The sequence below is a fragment of the Anolis carolinensis genome, chromosome 3 (genome assembly GCF_035594765.1).
Source record: "Anolis carolinensis isolate JA03-04 chromosome 3, rAnoCar3.1.pri, whole genome shotgun sequence".
Classification (NCBI taxonomy): Eukaryota; Metazoa; Chordata; class Lepidosauria; order Squamata; family Dactyloidae; genus Anolis; species Anolis carolinensis.
Genome location: NC_085843.1, coordinates 209,750,429 through 209,772,650, shown reverse-complemented (window position 1 = coordinate 209,772,650; position 22,222 = coordinate 209,750,429). Strand labels below are relative to the sequence as shown.

The 22,222-nt window shown below is 38.1% G+C and overlaps 1 protein-coding gene across 2 annotated transcripts in view; it reads right to left on the bottom strand.

Moving 5' to 3' along the window:
- The window catches only part of pank1 (pantothenate kinase 1), a 37,579-nt gene extending 15,481 nt beyond the window's left edge, over nt 1-22,098 (bottom strand). The window contains exon 1 of one of the 2 annotated variants that reach the window (XM_062976188.1): nt 21,659-22,098. In XM_062976188.1, coding sequence (XP_062832258.1) covers nt 21,659-21,935 — 277 coding nt within the window. In that variant the 5' untranslated portion in view covers nt 21,936-22,098. Of the gene's footprint in view, nt 1-17,622; nt 17,783-21,658 lie in introns of those variants that run through there. The other variant, XM_062976189.1, reaches the window with a different exon arrangement.
- Nucleotides 22,099-22,222: the final 124 nt, after the last annotated feature.

Genomic DNA, 22,222 nt, shown 5'->3' with positions numbered 1-22,222 from the left:
GTGTTTGCTTATAAAATGGATTACACCAGCCTGGGGCATTCCAGATACATTGCAGGATAACTCCTATCACTTCTAGTCAGCATGGCCATAGGGAGGGAAGGCTAACCCATGTGATGGTGCCATTTCAGAAGGAGAAATTGAGACGCCTTCCTTCATTCAATCAAGATTCCCAAAAAGGTTTGAAAAGGTACTCTCCTGGATATATTCAACAGCAAAACAAATAAATGAGTATTGAGTTATGTTTTAGGATCTCTTAGAAGCAACGGAAACATTGTTTTGGGCCAATCAACCAGTATCCCTCTCAGTTTCAGAGCAGAAATGTTTGAGCACATTATTAGTACATATTAATACACTAATTCATTTTGCTGTTGCCAAGTTATTCAGAATAAAGAGCCAACAAATTCAGTCTGCAGCTCTTTTACACTACATGAGTATAGTACTATGCTTCCACTTTAATTGCCATTGTTGCAGCCTATGGAATCCTGAGATTGGTAGTTTAGGGAAGTACTTCTCAGCCAAAGAGTGTCTCACTTAATTACAAAAATGAGATTCCACAGGATGTAGATATTTCAATACTTGTACCACCACACCAGATCTCAATTTCAACCTTGGTAATCAAATAAATATAATCTTAATGATACTAAAAACAATAACATGAAAATATCTAGCACCATGCTGCTTAATGTAAGTATTGATTACGTAAGAATTAGAATAGGTGTCTGTTTTGAAAACTACACTTACTATGTAGTTTTTAATTGACAATGACCTCAAAAATACCTGGCAAACAGTTTTTTATCATGCTTGTAATAAATTTCATTTTCATTCAAAAAATATGCACACATGTAAAATTATCTGTTTTTCATTAAAAAAAAAAAAGCTCCTCCAAGCTTGTAAAAATATTTTGGGCAGCATCTTAGCATGTACACTACAGTTATATTACATTTAATTCCTAAAAACTGCTAAGTCAAATTAGCCATGATTACAAGGAAAAGGAAAGAAAAGTAATAAGACAGCAAAGCTTCCTGGATTATCTATTTTCTTGACTCCTTGTGTTAGGAAACAACGCTCCCAAAATAGTTCCCATGCTTCTATTTTTGGCACTGACACAATCGCTGCAGGAGATGCAAAGACCGTGAACACCCCAACCAGTTGCTCCCAATTTAACAAGGAGATGCAAGGCAAAACTAACTTCTTACAGAAAGAAACACAATGCCACTGCTATGCTATGGTCTGTTTGTATTCATTTATGTTTTGTGTTATTTATGGACTGCCTCTGAAAAACACAATTTATTCACTATGGGCAATGTGAAGCCAAAGGAAAGTCTGAAATAACACATTTATTGAGGACTGGTTTTTATTTTATTTAATATATAAACAAGAATTCACAGTATTTGAAACCTTTGCCACAATAAATGATTCTTTGGGAAGACCTGTTATATTCCAGTACTCCTACTGATACCGATGAATATCTGTATCTAACTGCTTTTATAAATCTCTCCTTCCCCAAAAGGAACTCGATTCTTTTCCCCAAAACTAATTTGATGAAATCAATTTCACAGTTGTTATTATACAAACATTTTCTGTTGGTTTGTTAATTTAAATAAAAGCAAAACAAAAACAAAGGTAAATTGAACAACTCAGTCCCCACATTGGGGCTGACATAAATCAAAACCCCATGCTCATATTCTATGCAACAAATGCAAGAATTATGCTATGCTTTGCTACTAACCAACATACCACATGGATCACTACTTTGCCATAATTACACATACCAAGGAGTAGTTACTCTGGCATGAGTTTATTTAATGGTTTGCCTTTGGCAATGCATATGGACTAGAAAGTGGAAAGTGTTTTCCAATGGCCTCCGTGGGCTTTACATGGCAGCTTTTAAATCAGCCCTGAAGAACAAAGGCTCAGTTTGAACAGCAAGATATTCTTCATCTTCCCTAATACAAAAAGGATAACTGTTTTTCTAGGTAAGAGAACAGAAGTTATCTTCTTTTAAAAGAAACTATATGAAATGAGCCTTCTGAATTGACAGGCTAGAACCCTTGTATGCTCATGAATAAGTCGACCTCATGTATAAATCAAGGGCAGGTTTGCGGACCAAAATTATGGATTATGATGACCCGTGGAAAAGTCAAAGGTAATTCCACAGAGAGGGGAAAGACCAATATCTGGCCACCACTACCATTTCCCTACCTAGACATTCAGAAAGGTCAGAAATTGTGCATAGAGAGTAGAGGGGGTTGGAAGGCCCCAGCTCTTGCCACTCTACTCAAGAGTAGGTGATGTTTTTTATTATCAAAGTTAAGGTACAGTATTCACACTGACCCATATATAAGTTAACCCAGTTTTTTGGGGTTGATTTTTTTACTTACATTTTAGACTTATTCATGAGCACAGGGGGTAAACTGGAGCTGCACAACTAATTTGGATAAATCCAAAAGCAAATCGGGCCAACCTGGACTTCATTCATACCAGTATCAGACTGAGTTGAATTGGTGCAATTTGCTTCTAGAGAACAAGATTTCAGAGATATCCAGGTAATTTGCAGGATCCAGATTATTTAGAAGACTGTATTTTTATGAGCCTATTAAAACACTGTGATAATCTAGAGAGGGCTTTATCTCTGGCCCATCACCTTCTTAAGCTTGTTTAGTGGCAACAATGGAGGATGACTTTTTGGTGGCTGCTCCCAGACTCTGGAACTCCCTCTCTAGAGAGACCAGGATGGTCTAGTCCCTGCTTACCTTTCGTAGGCAGGAAATAACTTTTCTCTGCCATCAAGCATTTATATACTGACAAGGGTTGAACTTTTAAAGATAGTGTATTTGGGATTTTAAGGTGGAGATAAAGTTTTAACACATTTTAATATGTTTAATGGTTTTATTATCTTAACCTGTTTACTGTAATTATTTTTAAAATTAAATTTTTGTTTTAATGTATTTAGTATTTGGATTGTTTGTTTTATAATTATGGCTAACCACCTTGAGGCACACTTCTGGGAAAAAGAGTTGATAAAAACAAAGTAAATAAAATAAATACATGAGAGACAATGTGTCTCCAACACAACCAGATGTGGAAACTGCCTAGGTAGTGTGATGTGGAAGCGGAAGTGAGGAGCTGTGCGCACTGGCAGCTCTGACCTGCAATATGAAGCAAGAATCTCATCAAAAATTCCCAATCACATTTCTTATGGGATCAACGTTGCAAGATCACTGAGATAATATAGTCACTTATGTCCTGCATCTTTTTTGTTCATTTGGTAGATTCAGCTGTTAGTAATAGATTGGAGAAAAAGCTGTAGTGAGTCAGGCTTTGGCTTTTATTAATTGCCATCAGAGTTTGACCTGAGTCTTTAAAAAAATTCCAATCTTTTGTTTTGTTGAATAGACTAGACCTTAATCCTTTGTTTGCTTCTTTTGTTAATCTGCTATAATCTATTCATGCTGTGTGTATTTTGGGTAGTGAAATTTATTCTCTTCCACTTATCTCAATTGTTCTACAGATGTTGTCAGGTGTCTCATTTGCCTTCTCAATCTGAATCATGCTCAAATATAATTTTTAGTTCTATTGTTTCTGTATATGCAGTTTTGATATCACAACAAACACATTTATTTAATTCATAAAGCACATTTATTATAATGCCGATTTTTAAATTCACATTATGAAACAAAGCAAAACAGAATTATTTTACAGCTCATTTTACTGAGAAAATATATCACTAAATTAAAGTTCAATAAATCCTCTCATCAGTTCAATTTATATATAATTTACAGTTTTAATAATATAATTATTACTGCTATTAAACTTTAGAAAAGTTTAATTATTCAGGATGCATTTTCTGCAGCAGTATGACAAATATACACCATTTCTGTAGGGGTGGACTAAGCAGCTGCAGATGGGGTGGGGATCATTTTTCACCTCTTCAGTAATCATACAATGCACAAATTTCTGATTTTTTTCCATGTAATTTTTCTTGAAAATATATGAGAAATAGGGAAAGGTACAGCAGTGGATACAGAATAGGGGCATTTTTAGCATCTTACATCTTTGTCTTCTTCCAAACAAAGGTTTCTATGATGTTAAAAAAGAGAGAAAAAAAGAGAATTTCTTTTCTAATCGAAAACAAAAGGATAGAAAAGCGGGTGTACAGTGTTTTGAAACAAAGGAGATAGAAAAGTTGAGAAATGGAAAATAGAAAGCTCTAAGTAACGTTTCCTACCCTATCTCTGCTGTCTTCTTCATAATCATAATATTTTGTCATAAAACTGCTCATCTCCAGTAGATTAACTTTCCAAGATCCCTCGAATATCACTGGGGATCCTGTTATTCTTGTCACAAACCTCTCTATTTTTTTCTTCTCTTGTTATTTCCTTTCTACATCCTTATACTAATAATTTTCCCTTGATGCTATAGAAAATCCAATATTTTCATTTTCTTCTTTTAAATAGGCAATAAAAGGCTACCATTCTTCTCCAAATTTGGAAGGATCTGGCGATTGCATAAGCCTAGTCATTTTGTCCATCTCTGCCATATCCAACATTTTTGTAATCCATAAATTTTGGGTGGGAATTTCTTCTTGTTTCCAATAGTAAGCATAAACAATCCTTGCTGCAGTTACCATGAATAAAAAGAATATCAGGAATTGTTTTGGTAGTCTGATTTTGTTTTTTATCCACCTTTAGGTTTCTTTTTTAAAAAAGGGTTTTAGGATACAGGGAGGTGCTGAGATTATAAGAAGTCAGAAATCCCACCACTGATCATAATGGGCTTCCGTTTATGAAAGCATGCAGAAGACTAAAAGTTACAGTTCTTCAACGGTTTTCTCTGCCATCTTATAGAATGCAAGTCCAATTCATGTATCTAATGCTGAACTTTTTTCATAAAGGGTTGTTGTATGTTTTTCGGGCTGTATGGCCATGTTCCCAAAGTATTCTCTCCTGACGTTTCGCCCACATCTATGGCAGGCATCCTCAGAGGTTGTGAGGTATATCTGTGGAAAGATATGTATTAACCTCTTTGCTTAGTTTTCTCCATACCTCACAACCTCTGAGGATTCCTGCCATAGATGTGGGCGAAACGTCAGGAGAGAATACTTCGGGAACATGGCCATACAGCCCAAAAAACGTACAACAACCCTGTGATCCCGGCCATGAAAGCCTTCGACAACACATTTTTTCATAAACATTAAAATACCACTGAAACATTATTGATGTTATGATTCAAGGTGAAAGTATTGCACCCAGAAGGGATGCACAATACTATGTCTCTTGATTCACACTAGGGTCTGTGAAGTGTTTTTCTAACTTCCAAACACATTCAACTTTCATGTATACAAAGCTAAGAACTACATCCTTTATGTATCTAATTCCTGTCTAACTGATCATCTTTTCAACAAACCTAAAGAAATAAATAGAAAAAATTGTAATTTCACTGGAAACTTCTACAATGCATTCCTTCCCTTTGCAACACAAAATTGTAGCTCACTAATTGATTTTGGTCAACAAAAGATAACAAAATTGCATGAAAGATAAACAGGGCTGATAGAAACTATCAATTATTTCCTGCTTTAGGTGTCCCATACACCCTATACATCTAAGACAAAAGTATCTGGCCATTCTTCATATAAAAAGGCAATAAAGACTTCATTTAACACAACAATCCCATTTCCACTTCTACTTACAATCAGCTATTCATTAATTTCCCTATAAAGAGGCCAAAACAAGAAATCCAAATTTTTAATACTATGAATATTAGACTTTAAAAAAGAAAAGAAAAAAAATGTAAAGCCAAGCCTTCAACATAGAGACTAAGGAACAAATCATGTGTTTCTGAATAGAAACTGTACCATAAGCTTCAAACATATTGTAGCACAGCTTCCAGCTGCAGGTCTTGCTAACTCTGCTTGTACTTGCCTTACACTTATTCAACAAACACAATATTCTTCAGAAATATCACACAGTTCCTTTCCTATTATAAAGGACCAACTAAAACAGGGATGAACAACTCTGGGAGAGAAAGAGATGAGACTAGACCCCTTGCAGACTTTAGGGCTGCACTCCATTACCATTACATTACATTAGGAGCCCCCAATGGCGCAGCGTGTTAAAGCGTTGAGCTGCTGAACTTGCGGACTGAAAGGTTGCAGGTTCGAATCTGGGAGAAGGCCCGCTGTTAGCCCCAGCTTCTGCCAACCTAACAGTTCAAAAACATGCAAATGTGAGTAGATCAATAGGTACCACTTCAGTGGGAAGGTAATGGTGCTCCATCCAGTCATGCCGGCCACATGACCTTGGAGGTGTCTACGGACAATGCCAGCTCTTTGGCTTAGAAATGGAGATGAGCACCAATCCCCAGAATTGGACACAACTTGACTTACTATCCGGGGAAAACCTTTACCCTTACTCCATTACCACTACCCCCTTTATTTATTTTTTTAGTTTACTTATTTGGATTAAACAAGTAGAGTATAACATAACCACTTTTTCTCATGAGGAAATTGAGGAGATAACATTGGCGACTTATATGGTCTATATATTTTAACAATTTCACAAAAAAGAGATTTAAAAATTCATATATAATTACCCTCATCCCCTACTTGTATCCATCCCTTTTCCACTATTTCCCCCTCTCCCATTCGCCCTCCTCCCTCTGGGGACAGTCATACATTTCCTTTATCATTCATTCTATTTGTTGGGTCATAAGGATAGTTTGGTTCAATTTCTTGTATTTTCTGTTGCCTTGGCTATCAGTTTTGCCGATTTCCGTTCCATTTTCCCCTGGGATATCCATTGGTATACAGTAGAGTCTCATTTATCCAACACTCACTTATCCAACGTTCTGGATTATCCAACGCATTTTTGTAGTCAATGTTTTCAATATATTGTGATATTTTAGTGCTAAATTCGTAAATACAGTAATTACTACATAGCATTACTGCGTATTGAACTACTTTTTCTGTCAAATTTGTTTTATAACATGATGCATAATTTGTAAAATCATAACCATAATCATAACCTAATTTGATGTTTAATAGGCTTTTCCTTAATCCCTCCTTATTATCCAACATATTCGCTTATCCAACATTCTGCCGGCCCGTTTATGTTGGATAAGTGAGACTCTGCTGTATTTATTTTTCTTATCCATGATGTAATCTTGAAACATATAGTCTGCTAAATAATTGTACCATTTTTGTATATCATAATTTTATGCTCTTTCCATCCGCGGGCGATCGTAGCTTGTGTCGGAGCTAGCATATATTTAGACGTCACAGCTCAATCTTTATTGCCGTTTTTCCCTTCCAGTTGCAGGGTAAAAATGTTTCTTATTCCACCCTATTTTTTGCTCTAATAATTCCTCCATTTCCCCCTTTATTTTTCTATGAATTCTTGTACTTTGGCACAGTCCCACCACATATGGATAAATGTTCCGGTTTCTCCACATTCATGCCAACTGTTTTTAGATGTTCTTTTTGTAATATGGGCTATTTGCTGGGAGGAAGGTCCTATACCATTTTGCCAGGATTTTCCATTTTACTTCTTTAATCTTTAAATGTTTAAGTTTTTTTTTATTTTTTGTCATCAAACCTCCTTCCAAATTCTTTAGGGACTATGGAGAAATTCTGCTGTTTTCAGGCCTATATGAGGTCTTTTGTTCAAAACATGAATTTATCAGATATAATTTCAAGTTTGTAAAAGGCTGTTCCTGACCCTAAAATAGTCCAAGGGAAACCCAATAAAAATGCCCCCATACCTCCAGCATTTGGGGACAAAACATGATTTTAAACGCTTGGAAGACTTCGAGCGCCACCAAAACAGCCCTGTGGGTCACATTTAACTGAAGTGCTGCAGTTTGTCCACCCCTGCCTCATGGACCCCTTTACGTTCCAATCATAGCTAGCTAGTTTAACCATGGAGAGGTTATTTGGCTGCCCAGGCAGCCACAAAATCTTTTTTTGGCATTAACACAAAACCACCTCCTTGTTTTTGCACAGAAAAGTGCACTCTGTTCTATTTCTGAGAAAATATTCCAATACAGTACATGCCAAAGTCTACCTGAAAAAAGGGTTTACTTGCACAATGGTCTTTTCTGGCAATAGTTACTTGCTAAAATAGAAAGGGGGGGCTAGTGTAACTTCCTTTCTGTGGGATTAGTGTAGGACTTAAGAGAAACCTTCCAAAGGGGCTAACATTGGGTTGTACTGATAGATGTTAGCTAACTGAAATCGAATTCAGATGTTCAAATAAAGGTGCATGAGAGAAGAGGCACAAATAAAACTGAAAATAAAGTCAGTTAACAACCAAATTATCAATGAGAACAAATCCAAGCACGGGTTATCCAACTACACCTTTATGATCTCTTTAGGTGGCCTAAAAATGGAAGAAAAGTTGATGCATAGGCCGTGTATTCTGTCCTTTTCTTTTCTTTCTATCTGTAGCAAAACGGGTGTTTTCCCCATAAAGGTACAAAACCCATGTTTCTTTCACAGAGATGAAGGGTTGTGAAAATTATTGAACTCTTCCATGTGTGCAGTATATGAATGATGACGTTTCGATGTAACCGAAAGCTATGAGCCAGAGAGTCCCTTCTGTATCAGCTGTGGAGACCGGGGCTCAAGTTGCTACTCGGCCATAGAAATCCACTGTGTGTGAGTCCCAGAAAACCTTGTGATGGGTTCACCTTAAAATCACCATAAATCAGAAATAACTTGGAAATATACAAAAATAAGTTTTTTTTACTATTTATTGTGATATCTTGGTTAGTAGATATCTCTAAGTTACACTAGCTCTCCCTTTTTATTTCAGCAAATAACTATTGCCAGAAGAGATGATTATGGCCATGTTCCTTTATGGGGAAAACATTCATTTTGTCACAGATAGAAAGTAAAGAAAAGGACAGAATACATGGCCTATGCATCAACTCTTCTTCCATTTTAGGCCACCTAAAGAAATCATAAAGCTGTAGTTGGATAGCCTGTGGCTTCGATTTGTTCTCAGTGATAATTCAGTATTTAACTGACTTTATTTTCAGTTTTATGTCTCTTCTCTCGTGCACCTTTATTTGAACATCTGAATTTGATTTCAGTTAGCTAACAGTTATCAGTACAACCCAATGTTGAACTGTGGAAGGGAAATCGTACGACAGATTTACCAAAGGCATGCACACTCCAAAATCTACATAGGTGCAACAAAGAAAGTATACACAAACAAAGTAACAGCCAGTGGTTTGGCAGGTAAATTAATTGGTTCGTATGACACATTTATATATGCTGCTGATATACCATAGTTACATTTCCACTATGAAGTCGATTTGACGACAAATATCAAGAAATATGAATTCATTCGGAACTAGCTGCCCAGTAAGGAGTTTTCTCCTCTATTTGGCTAGCCAAATACACTAAAGGTAACATAGTTGTGCAGAACATACTTAAAAACCACTTTGTTCCTTTTGACATCAGTTACTAAGGGCATGCTATAGTCTAGCTCCAGTGGAAGTTCACTACAGAGTTGTGCTGGAGGACACACACACTAGAATTCTTCAATTTTGGAATCAAAACCAATGCTGCAGACAAAAAAGGTGCCATTGAATTAATGTGCTAACTTGAACTTAGGCATTATGCTTTTTAAAAATTATTTTATGTCTTTCTAATCCCCTCTTTTTCCCCTTCAGATCAAGGAGACATGTGATGGTATATAAACCAACTCTGAAACTAGACAAAGGAAACATCTACACTACAGAACTAATGCAGTTCGACACCACTTCACTGAATTATTCCTATAGTGTAGCTGCACCTTAAGTGAGAGAGCATGATGCCAGGGAACCCACAGTAAGTGTCATAAAAGAACAGAACCTAGCCAGGCCTCCAAGTCCAATGCTCTACTATTAATATTCATTGCACAAATATAATCAAGGCAAACCTCAGATTGTGACTTCCAGCTCAGAAGCCCAAGCTTCTTGGTTTTCTGGATTTTATTATCTATTAGAATAGAAGTAAGATTACATCTGCCTCTTTAGATTGTGAGATTTCTATAGCCTTGGATGAATGTTCTTAAACACTGAAACTAAAACATTTTGATTAATAAGTCCAATTGAAATTTAAGTGGTTTACAATTCTTTGAAAAGAAGCCAAAGAAATCACTATTTTGTATTAGTTAAAATGATCACACAGTCCTTAGTCACTACAATCAGATGCCATTTCTCATAATTGATGTTCTTCTTTTCAGAAGATCCAGCTAAAAACGGTCTAAAGTGCAAAATGCATATGCCAGGAACATCTGGAGAGGAACACCATATATCTGTGTTTTTCTGTTAATGCTAGAAACCTTCCAGCCAAAATGGGAGCATTGGGAGTGCTTGGGTTTTAAAAATAAGACATAGTGAGCAGTTCATCTCCTATTTAATAAGATCTTAAAGCGATAGTATGAGAAGATGGACAACTCTGCTATTAGGTAGAGAATTTGCACTGGTCCTGTTTAGACAGCCCAGCTCAAAGCATTACCTTATTAACACTTTGAACCCAGTACATTTGGTTATAAAACGCATCTTATGACGTTAAAATATCAATAGATCAAAGGCGAGAAATATCTAGTTCTCCAGATATTACTAGGTACCTGAAACCACCACTATTCCACAACACTAGATATGCTGGCTGAGACTCCTATGACATACAGTCCAGCAATATCTGGGAGGCTACATGATTCTCACTTCTGCAATTGCCTAAAACCAAATAGTTTTAAACAGCACAATACTGAAATAAGCACCATGTTCAGAGTTAAGGTTGTTGTACTATGGAAAAATCAAACTGAATATGCAGTAGGATGCACAGGTTTTTTTAAAGTGCCTAACTGTGGTTTAATTCTTACTGAAGTGATAAATCTCTGTCTGGGTTGTAATAACTGTTTATATGACGACAATTCTACTGAACGGGGGGAAATTCTAAATATAGACAATTATTAATCAGGGGGTCAGGGAAGGCTAAGCTAGAAAAGCTGCATCCCCCTTACATCTAGTTTTCTGTGAGCAAGGAATCTGTTTTTATTGACGGCTATTCAACCACGTGAGCTCCATGTGCCTTCCAAAGTAGTACAGCCCAGGCATCTCAATGAGAATGAGGTCTAAGCAAACAGAAGGTATCTAAAAGATTACATGGGTCACTTAACTTGATAGATGCAAACAGCTGAACAATCTGGGGGAAAGTTCATTTGTGGATACTGTGAGTACCTTTACCACAGTTTTAAAGTAGAGAAGTCCAGCTGAATATTTAAAGCAAAAAAAATATTAAAAGCAATCTGTGATTTAATAGCTTTTTCCTTTTTGGGAAAACAAAAAGCTGAATGCAAAGCAAACTGGGATAGTTGATTATTTTTAACTTTAATGATTAATGACCAGAACAGCTAGCATTTGAGATAATGCATACAAGGTATGCAATGCCTTCTGCCCTGACTGAAACCCTCCAAAGTAAAAAAGCAACCAACAGAGGAAAAATGCCCAGGTTTTATATTAGACTTGTGGGTGTGATACAGAATGGAAACAAAGCTGTATATTATGTTACTTACAAGTTTGGATTGCACAAGCTCACACCAGGTCGCCAATTATTGCAGCATGACGTCTCCAAGGTAACTGCAGGTGAGTCACCACACACTGTAAGCTGTGTGAAGTCAGAAGTGCAAGAAGCCATCTTGCATCAGGAGAACATGCTTTTGAAGGATGAGAGCATTTTCTCCTCCAGTCATACTGTGACCACCTGTTTAGCATGTGCTTAGGACAGGACTAAGTCACTAATATTGGACAATCACAGCTTGGAAAATTCCTTTTTGGACAGCATCTCTCCAAATCCCCCAATAGCATGGTCAGTGGATTCTAGGATTTATAGTCCTGGAAACAACTACTTGGGCCAAACTCACATGGAGATATTTTACTTGATTTCGCACCTCTGGAGAGACTGGCAAAATGCACAAATCAACTATTAACGTTGGATTTGGTGTTTAGGATAGTTTCCTTTCGGATCTAGAGTTTAACGTATAATATGTCATTCACAAATTCAAGTAATCACACCTTCTTCTGTATTTCCTACTTCTGTCCAGGAGATGTTACCTTCATTAACATATGCTAGTCTCAAACCTCTCCTTCTCCAAGAACAGATACTGGTATTTGACTCAGATTTTGAAAGAATTGCTTTTTTGGACTATTCCTCTCAGAATTTATAAGCAAGTAAGCATCAACTCTAGTTTCTGAGATACAGAATTTGCCCAGTTATCATCCAGCATGAATGGACTAATAAAGCACTACTTAGAATGAAGAATTATTAGAGTTTATTCATAACTTGCTGATACAAAACATTCTTCCCTATTCCTCTCACCGGATTCAATCTTTGGGGGGGGGGGGGGGTTCAGAATTCAGGGAACATGGAGACTCAATTTGGTCAAGAAAAGTACCTTGACTAAAACTCAGAGAGACTGAAATTTGAATCTCTAGTTGGCCGTATCTACTGACTGCCATTGAGAAAGTCACTCTCTCTCAGCTTCAAAGGAAGGCAAAGGCAAACTTATGAACAAGTTTTCCAGGAAAATCCCATTGTAAGGTCTCTATGAATTGGAAACCATTTGAAAGACTATAACACAGAGATGTTATATCAGTTTTAATTTTATGGTAACACATATGGATGGAGAAGCATTTTAGGTGTGCTGGGCCCCATGCCCTTTACTGATGTGTAGATAATTGTAAGTACTGTACCTTAAAATGCAAAGTACAGTAGAGTCTCACTTATCCAACATAAATGGGCCAGCAGAACATTGGATAAGCAAAAACATTGGATAATAAGGAAGGATTAAGGAAAAGCCTATTAAACGTCAAATTACGTTATGTTTACAAGTTAAGCACCAAAACATCATGTTTTACAACAAATCGACAGAAAAGGCAGTTCAATACATGGTAACATTATTTAGTAATTACTATATTTACAAATTTAGAACCAAAATATCACAATGTATTGAAAACATTGACTACAAAAACACTGTCTACCTAAAGGCAGACTGCATTGGATAATACAGAACATTAGATAAGTGAAGGCTGGATAAGCGAGACTCTACTGTCTAGGAAGCAGAATCATCAAGTCTGTTGTTTACAGATATATACAATTTCTGGATATTTTGTAGACTGAGAATAACATCAACAAAAGAAGTAATCTCATTTTTCTCAGTGGCAGGGAAAAGATAAAAAGACATGGAAATATACCTTTGGACACCAAAGGGAATGTTCAAAGTGCAATAGCACCAACTATTGTTCTCTTTGATAAACTAGTTCTTTTGCTGAAGGCTCAATGCCCATGAACCTGTGATGGCTCCCAACCAATTTCCCTATGAACTTTCAAGGAAGGAGTATGTTTTCATCTCCAAGTAGCAAGACCAGCAGTCACACTGCTGCCATTCTACAAAGTTATTTTGGTGGCAAGGAGAAATCGGGTGGCAGATTCAAAAGAAAACTATTATCCCACCTGATCTTTAGTTTGTAAAACTGGCTTACAAAAATCACAGCTATTCAGGGAATCCATTCATTACAAATGAATTGAGTGAAAGTCTTTATAAATGAATCAACTACAACAAAAATGGTCAGAAAGAAAATCTGAATCTATTGGAACGTACTCAGGTTATGGGCTTCTGAAGGAAGTCTACAAGAATTTCAGACTCTCAAATACATAAAATAGTAACAGTTACTTTCCAAACTTCTGTTGATGCATAAAATTATCCTGTAATGTTTCCTTCCATCCAAGAGACACCTAGGTCACTTGCCATGCCAGTTTTGGGCTGCCTATGCTGAGCCCAGAGCTCAGAATAGTTGCTTTTGTACAATTACTCCCAGAATCCTACAACTAGAATGGTCAAAACATGCAACTTTTCTGAACTCTCTCTTGACTTTGCAGCATTCAAAAAATTAATTGAAATTGCTATTGGTTCAACCAGGACAAGTTAAAATACAATATAAGTTAATTAGATTTCCATAAGGGACGAATGGAAGTACAAAACATGTTACGTGTGTGTGTGTATGCGACGGGTTTTTTTTTTGTTCCTTCCTCCCTCTTTTGTTTTTTTTTACCTACATATACGTATATTTTAAGTTTTTTGTTGTAATGTGATGTTGGAAAATTCAATAAAAATTATATTTAAAAAAATTAATTGAAATTATCTTTAAGATTCTGCAGAACAGGGAAATCCTAAAGTAAAGAAAGTTACCAGGATGGATGCAATTGCTTTCTGCAATAGATAGAGCCATAGACTGTTACTTGGATCTCCTAACATAATTTTCAGTCTTGACATTAGTGATAAACATTTAAACACAAAGCAAAGCTTTTATATGCTGAATTATAACACAGCTTCTTTCATATAGATCAGCATGAACTAGAATTCACAAAATCTTATTACTCCCAAATTCTACATTTCGGCTATCTCCAGTCATGAGAATAAAGTTATCTCCATGAGAATAAAGCTATCAAACACAATGTGACATACATTTCACACATAGTTCACTTTCGATTTCATAATTGAGAACATGTTTCTTTTTGACATACAAAAAATAATAACAAGTACATTTTGGCTTGCAAGAGATGAATGATCACAGATTCAATTTTCATTATTAAGACACTGCAGGAGCAAACCGTCTTCACACGAATTAGCTCACGCAATTTGCAATGTACCCTTTAACATACATTGCTAACAAGAACCTTTAACATTCACCTCTGGTTAACCAGGCCAAACCAGAATGACTGGATTCATATTCATTGTTGCATTCTACTCAAATCTGTTCAGAGAAAATTCATTAATTTACTTAACATATAGTTCATGCTATTCCCAGAAAGTGTTCCCTTTGCCTCTCGGTTTACCCAATAAATCTCGGTTTGAGGATGGATTTTCTAAACACTGCTACAGTATTCCTTCACGTTTTTTTTTCTTTTTGTTGGAAAACAATGTAGACCCAATGTTTCTTCTATTTCCACATGTGGTGTGAGAACTGAGGTCTAAAACTATTCTTTCTAGTGCAAAGAATTGTTTTTTAAAAAATCTGATACTCCAATGCAAACTGGGATTAATACAATCACCTAAGATGAGTATGGATACTTTTTCTTGGAATAAAGTCGAAGTAGAACACAAGCAATTACTTGTTTCCTAAAGCATGGTGTTTAAAAGAGATATCACTAAGGAAGTGGGTTTAAACTGGAATTAGAAAATATCTTTCCAACTGACATCAGGATTGAAGACTGAAGCCACAGGCATTAAATGCATAACTGACCTATGCATAACCTGTTTTTTTCCAGCTATAGGTTATTAGAGACATTTGTGCCTCTGGTATTTAAATAATAAAGAAAATGGAAACAGAACAGTTTTGTTAACCAAAAATAGCTTCAGATAACAAAATATGTAGACCCACTGAATAAATGGGATTTACATAATTGGTCCTTTAGTTTTAGCAGTTGATTCATTGAGTCTACTCTGGATGGAATTAGCAATTAGATTCAAGACTCCCACATAATAAAAATAATGGATGCAGGCTATTTTGATACTCTTAATTAATTGCAGGGAATGACTCAAATGCCACCAACAAAAGTGACAGCCAACCAAACAAACAACTAAAAGTTAGTTGTCTAAACAAAGAAAAAATAAAAGTTTTTTGTCTCCCAAGTGACCACAGATATTCATGTAAAGTCAAACAGAATGGAATATTTGCTCTGTATTTTCATTTCTGACTTATGAAAGTCCTATTGGGAGGGGGTGTCTTGCCAAGATTTGCTCAGCCTTTGCTCTTCCAGAATATGTCTATTGCTGAAGTTAACCCTTTTGGTTTCCATGGCCAAGTGGAGATTCAAATATTTGTCTCCAGAATCAATAGCCCAATGTTTAAAACCCTTTACTATGATGAATGTACATCTTTTACAAATCTGCTTTCTCCTTTTCCCCATGATACTCTGTCGCACTAGCCTTTGCCTAGCCCTTCATAGTTGCCCATGTGCATTTTGAAATTCTGGCTATTGGTATTTTGAACACTCTGATGAAGCAGATGGAAACTAGATTTTAATTTTTGTGGGGTTTTTTTAGCAGGATTGTGTGTTTCTGGTTTATGATGTTTGACTTTGTTGTAAGGTCTCCTTTTGGCAATTGAATGTTTTGCCTTGTTGGAAACCGTCCTGAGTCCTCTAGGGGAGATAGGGTGGTATATAAATAACTTATTATATTATTATTATTAAGCATATTTGAAAAGTTAGGCTTAAAGTCTGATATCATAATAACTAGTGGGGAAACACTGGTCTTTAAAGAGATGTGATTTCTCTAATTGTCCATGATAACAAATGAATCACTGTGTGTACTTAGGATTTAAACCCAAGTATTTCACTCCCCATGGTGCTCAGGGATTCACCCCTAATATTAACTCTGTTGCATCACACATAGTGATGATAGAAACACTGAGATAATGCTACAGTCTGGAGAATTTGATTTCAGCACGCATTATCGAATATTTTCTGCTTCAGTAAGTCTTCCAGAAAAATAGTTAACTTCCTTAAGACACAAAAACTCCAGTATAGTCTTAAGCATAGCTCAGTGGAGCTGATCTTAAATATACTGCATCTACAACCTTTACTAAAGACAACAGTTTGACTTACAAGTAAACACATTTATGAGCAGACCTTGGTGTTACAAACAATTATCAAGTTAGTCTTCTTGTTTATAATTACTTTCTATTTTCTGTTTCTTCAGGATCACTGTGACACAGGGTGCATCTATGCCGTAGAATTAATGCAGTTTGTCTCCACTTTAACTACATGGCTCAATGCTATGAAATCATGGAAGCTGCAGTTTTACAAGACCTTTTGCCTTCTCTGCCAAAGTACATCAAGCCTACAAACTCCAGGATTCTACTTCATTGAGCAATGGAAGTTAAAGTGGTATCAAATTGCATTAACTGTACAGTGCAGGTGCAGCCGCAAAGTTAAACTTTGTTCTGTAAAGATCACACAAGTGCACAAACCTTACAATACGTGCTTCATTTTTTCCGGAGACCTTTGCGTTTCAAAACATAAAACCAAAAAGAAGTTGGATGGCATAGTATCCAGTCAACATAAAATGGACAAGAAATTAAATTCCATTGTATCAGAGGAAGAGAGATCCAGCTGATTTACTGGTTACAGCTTCAAATCCCATGGCAATGGCTTTTAGAAATTATCTCATAGAATCTTAGAGTTGGAAGAGACCTCATGGGCCATCCAGTCCAAGCCCCTGCCAAGAAGCAAGAAATCACATTCAAAGCATCTCACTAAATAATAATCATAATTTTAATGCCTTTCAGAAACTATTTTGCTGAAAAATAACTTATTTTATAATCATTTAAAAAATGATCTTGCTAAAAAAGAACTTGTCTTTTAAAAAATAATACACACAAATAAATGATCTTGCTGAAAAATAACCTTTAATTCTCATGCCTTTTAGAAATTATCTTGCTGAAGAATAATCCTTTTCTTCAAGTAAACTCATTTCCTTAAAGATTTATTTCCCCTGAATCCAGTTTTTAAAAATAGTGAAATAGAAGTCATTAACGCCCTCTTTGATTGAGCCGCCCATATAATTTACTTACAATGTTTCTCATCAATTATAAGCTTCATTCTGAGCTATTACAAAGGCACAGAAGCAGGGTTTTTTTCCTTTCCCGGATAACAATTCAGATCGGTGTGACTTCTTACATCCCAGCCACGGCTATTTGCTTTTAACAAGGTCGCGCGCTCATTGAGGCAAGCTATACATTGAGAAAGAGCTGGCTTTCGCGCTCGGCACCGAGGGGGGGGGGGGGGGACTAAGACCAACCCACTGACTTCCGGGCTTCTGATTGGCGGAGCGCGGGACCCGCCTACGTGGGATCAGTGGGTGCGTCCCCGGGAAGGCGCTCCTATTGGCTGGCGCGAGAGGGTATTTAATGAGCTGATTGTTGTGCGGTGGCAGCACACGACAAACCGCGGGGAGAGGAATAGGAAAGCCTTTGAGGTGGAAACAAAACTAGAGCACAAAGGCTCTCCCCTGCTATGCGCCTTTAAATCTCCCGCCCATTCCTGGCTATCCCATTAATGCCAGAAGAGTTTTTTTTTTTAAGTAAGAACTACACAAGGTGCATATATATTGCAGAATGAATGCAATATATACGTAGGGATCACAATATATACGTAGGGAACACAATGCCCAAACACGAATCCAGGACCATAAAAGGCACTGCAGACTAACTCAACCAGAGAATTCAGCCATGGCAGAGCACTAGATGAACCAACCTGGAGACAGCATATTATTTGAGAACACAGAAATGCTGGACCACTCTAACAACTATCATGTCAGACTACACAGAGATGCCACTGAAATCCAGAAGCATGTGGACAATTTCAACAAAAAGGAGGAAACAATAAAAATGAACAAAATCTGGCTGCCAGTATTTTAAAAAACCTCTAAAATCAGGATAGTAAATAAAGTACACCACTCAGAAAACAGAGGAATTCAGACATGACTCAATCAAGGCCAGCTAACACCTCCCAACAAAGGATTCCACCAGGCAGGAATCAGCCAGGCCTTGAAGCTGCAAGGCTTTTCAGTGCTAATCAAGGTGATTAATTGCAACATTCACACTTGCCTCCAACAGACAAGAGTTCTTTCTCCTACCCTGGACCTTCAAACATTTAAACCTCCCTTGCCTAATTCCCATGAGACCTCCCAATCTCTGAGGATTCCTGCCATATATGTGGGTCAGGAGAAAAAGCTTCTGTGCAACCCGGAAAACTCACAGCAACCCAGTGATTCCAGACATGAAAGCCTTCGACAACACAATGGTAAGAGACTCTATTTCTTTCTTTGAAATAGAGTCTTGAAAGCACAGATATGTTTTAAAATGTCATAAAAGAAATATATGAGCAAACAAATTGAATACCACCAATCCAGAATTCAAAAACTGATTTCCTGGGTGGCTGAAATGGTGACACCTTTGCTTTCTGAGGACACATAAATCTTGGGTCCATCTACATTGTTGAATGAATGCAGTTTGATGCCACTTTAACTGCCACGGCTATGGAATCCTGGGATTTGTAGTTGGTTGAGGCACCAACACTATGTCAAAAGCAGCTAAAGACCTTGCAAATCTCCCATGAGCCCATGCCATTGAGCCATGGCATTTAAAGTGATGACACACTGCATTGATTCTAGATGCACCCTTTGTTTCAGGCACATCTTATTGGAGATAAAATGACCATCAGGCTATAAGGGGCATATTAAACAGACACCCAAAAAATGAACATGATCAATACAACTATTTCAAAATCCAAAGCACATCCAAGGATCTGATCTCAGGTTATTTGAATTGGATTATATGAATTTCCACTGCCAGATAATCCAGGATAATCTGGGACCCCTTCTACACAGCTGTATAAAATCTACATAGAACTGAATTATATGCCAGTGTAGACTCAGGGTCCTTCCACACATTATATAATAATAACTTTATTTTTATAACCCATCTCCATCTCCCCGAAGGACTCAAGGCATCTTACATGGGAACGAAGTCCGGAAAACAAGCATACAAAATACAAAACAAAACTCATAACAACAATATAATAAAATTAATTAAACCACAGAATAAAAGCACCAAAAACATTCAAGGGCCCTTCCACTATAACCCAGAATATCAAGGCAGAAAATCCCACAACATCTACTTTGCACTGTTTTATCTTGAGTCCACACTGCCATATATTCCAGTTCAAAGGAGAAATTGTGGGATTTTATTCAGCTGTATGGAAGGGGTCCTAGATAACCCAGGGCTCTTCCACACAGTCATATAACCAAGAATACCAAGGCAGATAATTCACAATAACTGCTTTGAACTGGGATATCTCAGTCCACACTGCCATATCATCCAGTTCAATGTGGATTTTATACAGATGTGTGGAAGGGGGCACAATTCAAAGCAGATATTGTGGGATTTTCTGCCTTGATATTCTGGGATATAGGGCTTAGGGTGCATTTACACTGTACAATGAATGCAGTTTGGCACCACTTGAACAGCCATAGCTCAATACAGTAAAGTGTCACTTATCCAACATAAGCGGGCAGGCAGAACGCTGGATAAGTGAAAATGTTGGATAATAAGGAGGGATTAAGGAAAAACCTATTAACCTATCAGCCCATCCTTATGTTTTTATTGATGTGTTTTAACTTTGTCTTATTAATGGTTTGATTTTAATCGTATGTTTTAATTTTTCATTTGTGCGTTTTCGGTATTTGATGTTTTTGAATGTATACTCTTTTGCATTTGTAAGCCGCCCTGAGTCCCTGCGGGGAGATAGAGGCGGGGTACAAGAATAAAATTATTATTATTATTATTATTATTATTAAACATCAAATTACATTATAATTTTACAAATTAAGCATCAAAACATCATGTTCTACAACAAATTGACAGAAAAAGCAGTTCAATACATGGTAACGTTATGTAATAATTACTGTATTTACTAATTTAGCACCAAAACATCGCAATGTATTGAAAACACTGACTACTAGAGAAACAGCTGTGGATCTGGGTGGGAGGCAGACTGTGTTGGATAATCCAGAATGCTGGATAAGTGAGACTCTACTGTACTGTGGAATCAAGTGAGTAGTCCTTTTACAAATCCCAGGATTCTACAGCATTGAGACATGGCAGTTGAAGTATTAAACTGCATAGATAGATGCATCCCAAATCTCCTCTTGGTATGCAGCTTGACACCACTTGACTGAACCCCCACAGCTCAATGCTCTGGAATCATGGCCCCTTGTAGTTTGGGGAGGCACCAGCACTCTTTGACAGAGGCCCCTTCCACACACCTGAATACAATTCCACATTTTCTGCTTTGAGCTGGAATATATGGCAGTGTGGACTCAGGGCCCTTCTACACAGCCCTATATCCCAGCATATTGTGGCAGAAAAACCCCACAATATCTGCTTTGAACTGGGTTATCTGAGTCCACACTCAGATAATGTAGGATTTTCTGCCTTGATATGCTGGGATATAGGGCTGTGTGGAAGGGCCCTCAGGTAACGCATTCAAAGCAGATATTTTGGGATTTTCTGCCTTGATATTCTGGGATATAGGGCTGTGTGGAAGGGCTCTCAGGTAACGCATTCAAAGCAGATATTGTGGGATTTTCTGCCTCGATATTCTGGATTATATGGCTGTGTGGAAGGGCCCAGACAGAGAAGGCCTTAAAGACCTTGTAAAACTGCAATTCCTGCCATGCCATAGCATTGAAACACAGCTGTGAAAAGGCCTTCTCTGGGCCCTTCCACACGGCCATATAACCTAGAATATTAAGGCAGAAAATCCCACAATATCTGCTTTGAACTGGGATATCTGAGTTCACACTGCCATATATTCCAATTCAAAGCAGACAATGTGGGTTTTTACACCGCTGTGTGGAAGGGGGTCTCTGCCTCCACCAAACTACACCTCGCAGGATTCCAGAGCCATGAGTCACGTCAGGGAAAGCGGCATGGAGCCGCAAATTCCTTCCACACAGTGCAGATGCTCGCTCTGCCTTCTCGAGAGCCCTCCATCTTTTGAGAAGCACAAAAGGCCGGCTCCTGCGAGGCGGAGGCCGAGACTTACGCGGCCTGTTCTTCCTCCCCGAGTCTACCCTCCGCCGGGGCCGGCTGCCCTTCTTGGCCGGCGGGGAGCCGAAGAGCAGCGGGTGCGGGGCGGCTTCTCCGTTGCGGCCGGGCAGCGGGTGAAAGCCATTGTGGAGGAGCAGGCCGTTGTGGAGCGAGCAGCCGGGCGCCGGCGGGGCTGGGGCCGCGGCTGCGGCTGCGGCTGCTGCTAAAGAAGGGGAGGAGGAGGAGGCAGAAGGAAAGGAGCCGGCTGCTTGGCCTCGCAGCCTCTCTCCCATGGCGCCCGGCCTTTTGTTTCTTCTCCCCTCACTCAGTGCCGGCCGCTCATTGCCCGTCGCTCTCTTCCCGCGCCCGGCTTTTCTCTCCGTCCCTCCGAGCCCTTGGGAGGCGGCCCTGGCCTCACGCCGCAGCAGCAGGAGGAGGAGGAGGAAGAAGAAGAAGGCGGGAGAAGTGCAGGACTGACGGAAAAGGGGCGGCCGCAGGGAGAGAGAGGCAGAGGCAGAGCGAGAGCGCGCTTCTGCTGCTCACGAAAAAGATTCCCTCAGAGCTGTGTCGAGAGGGGAGC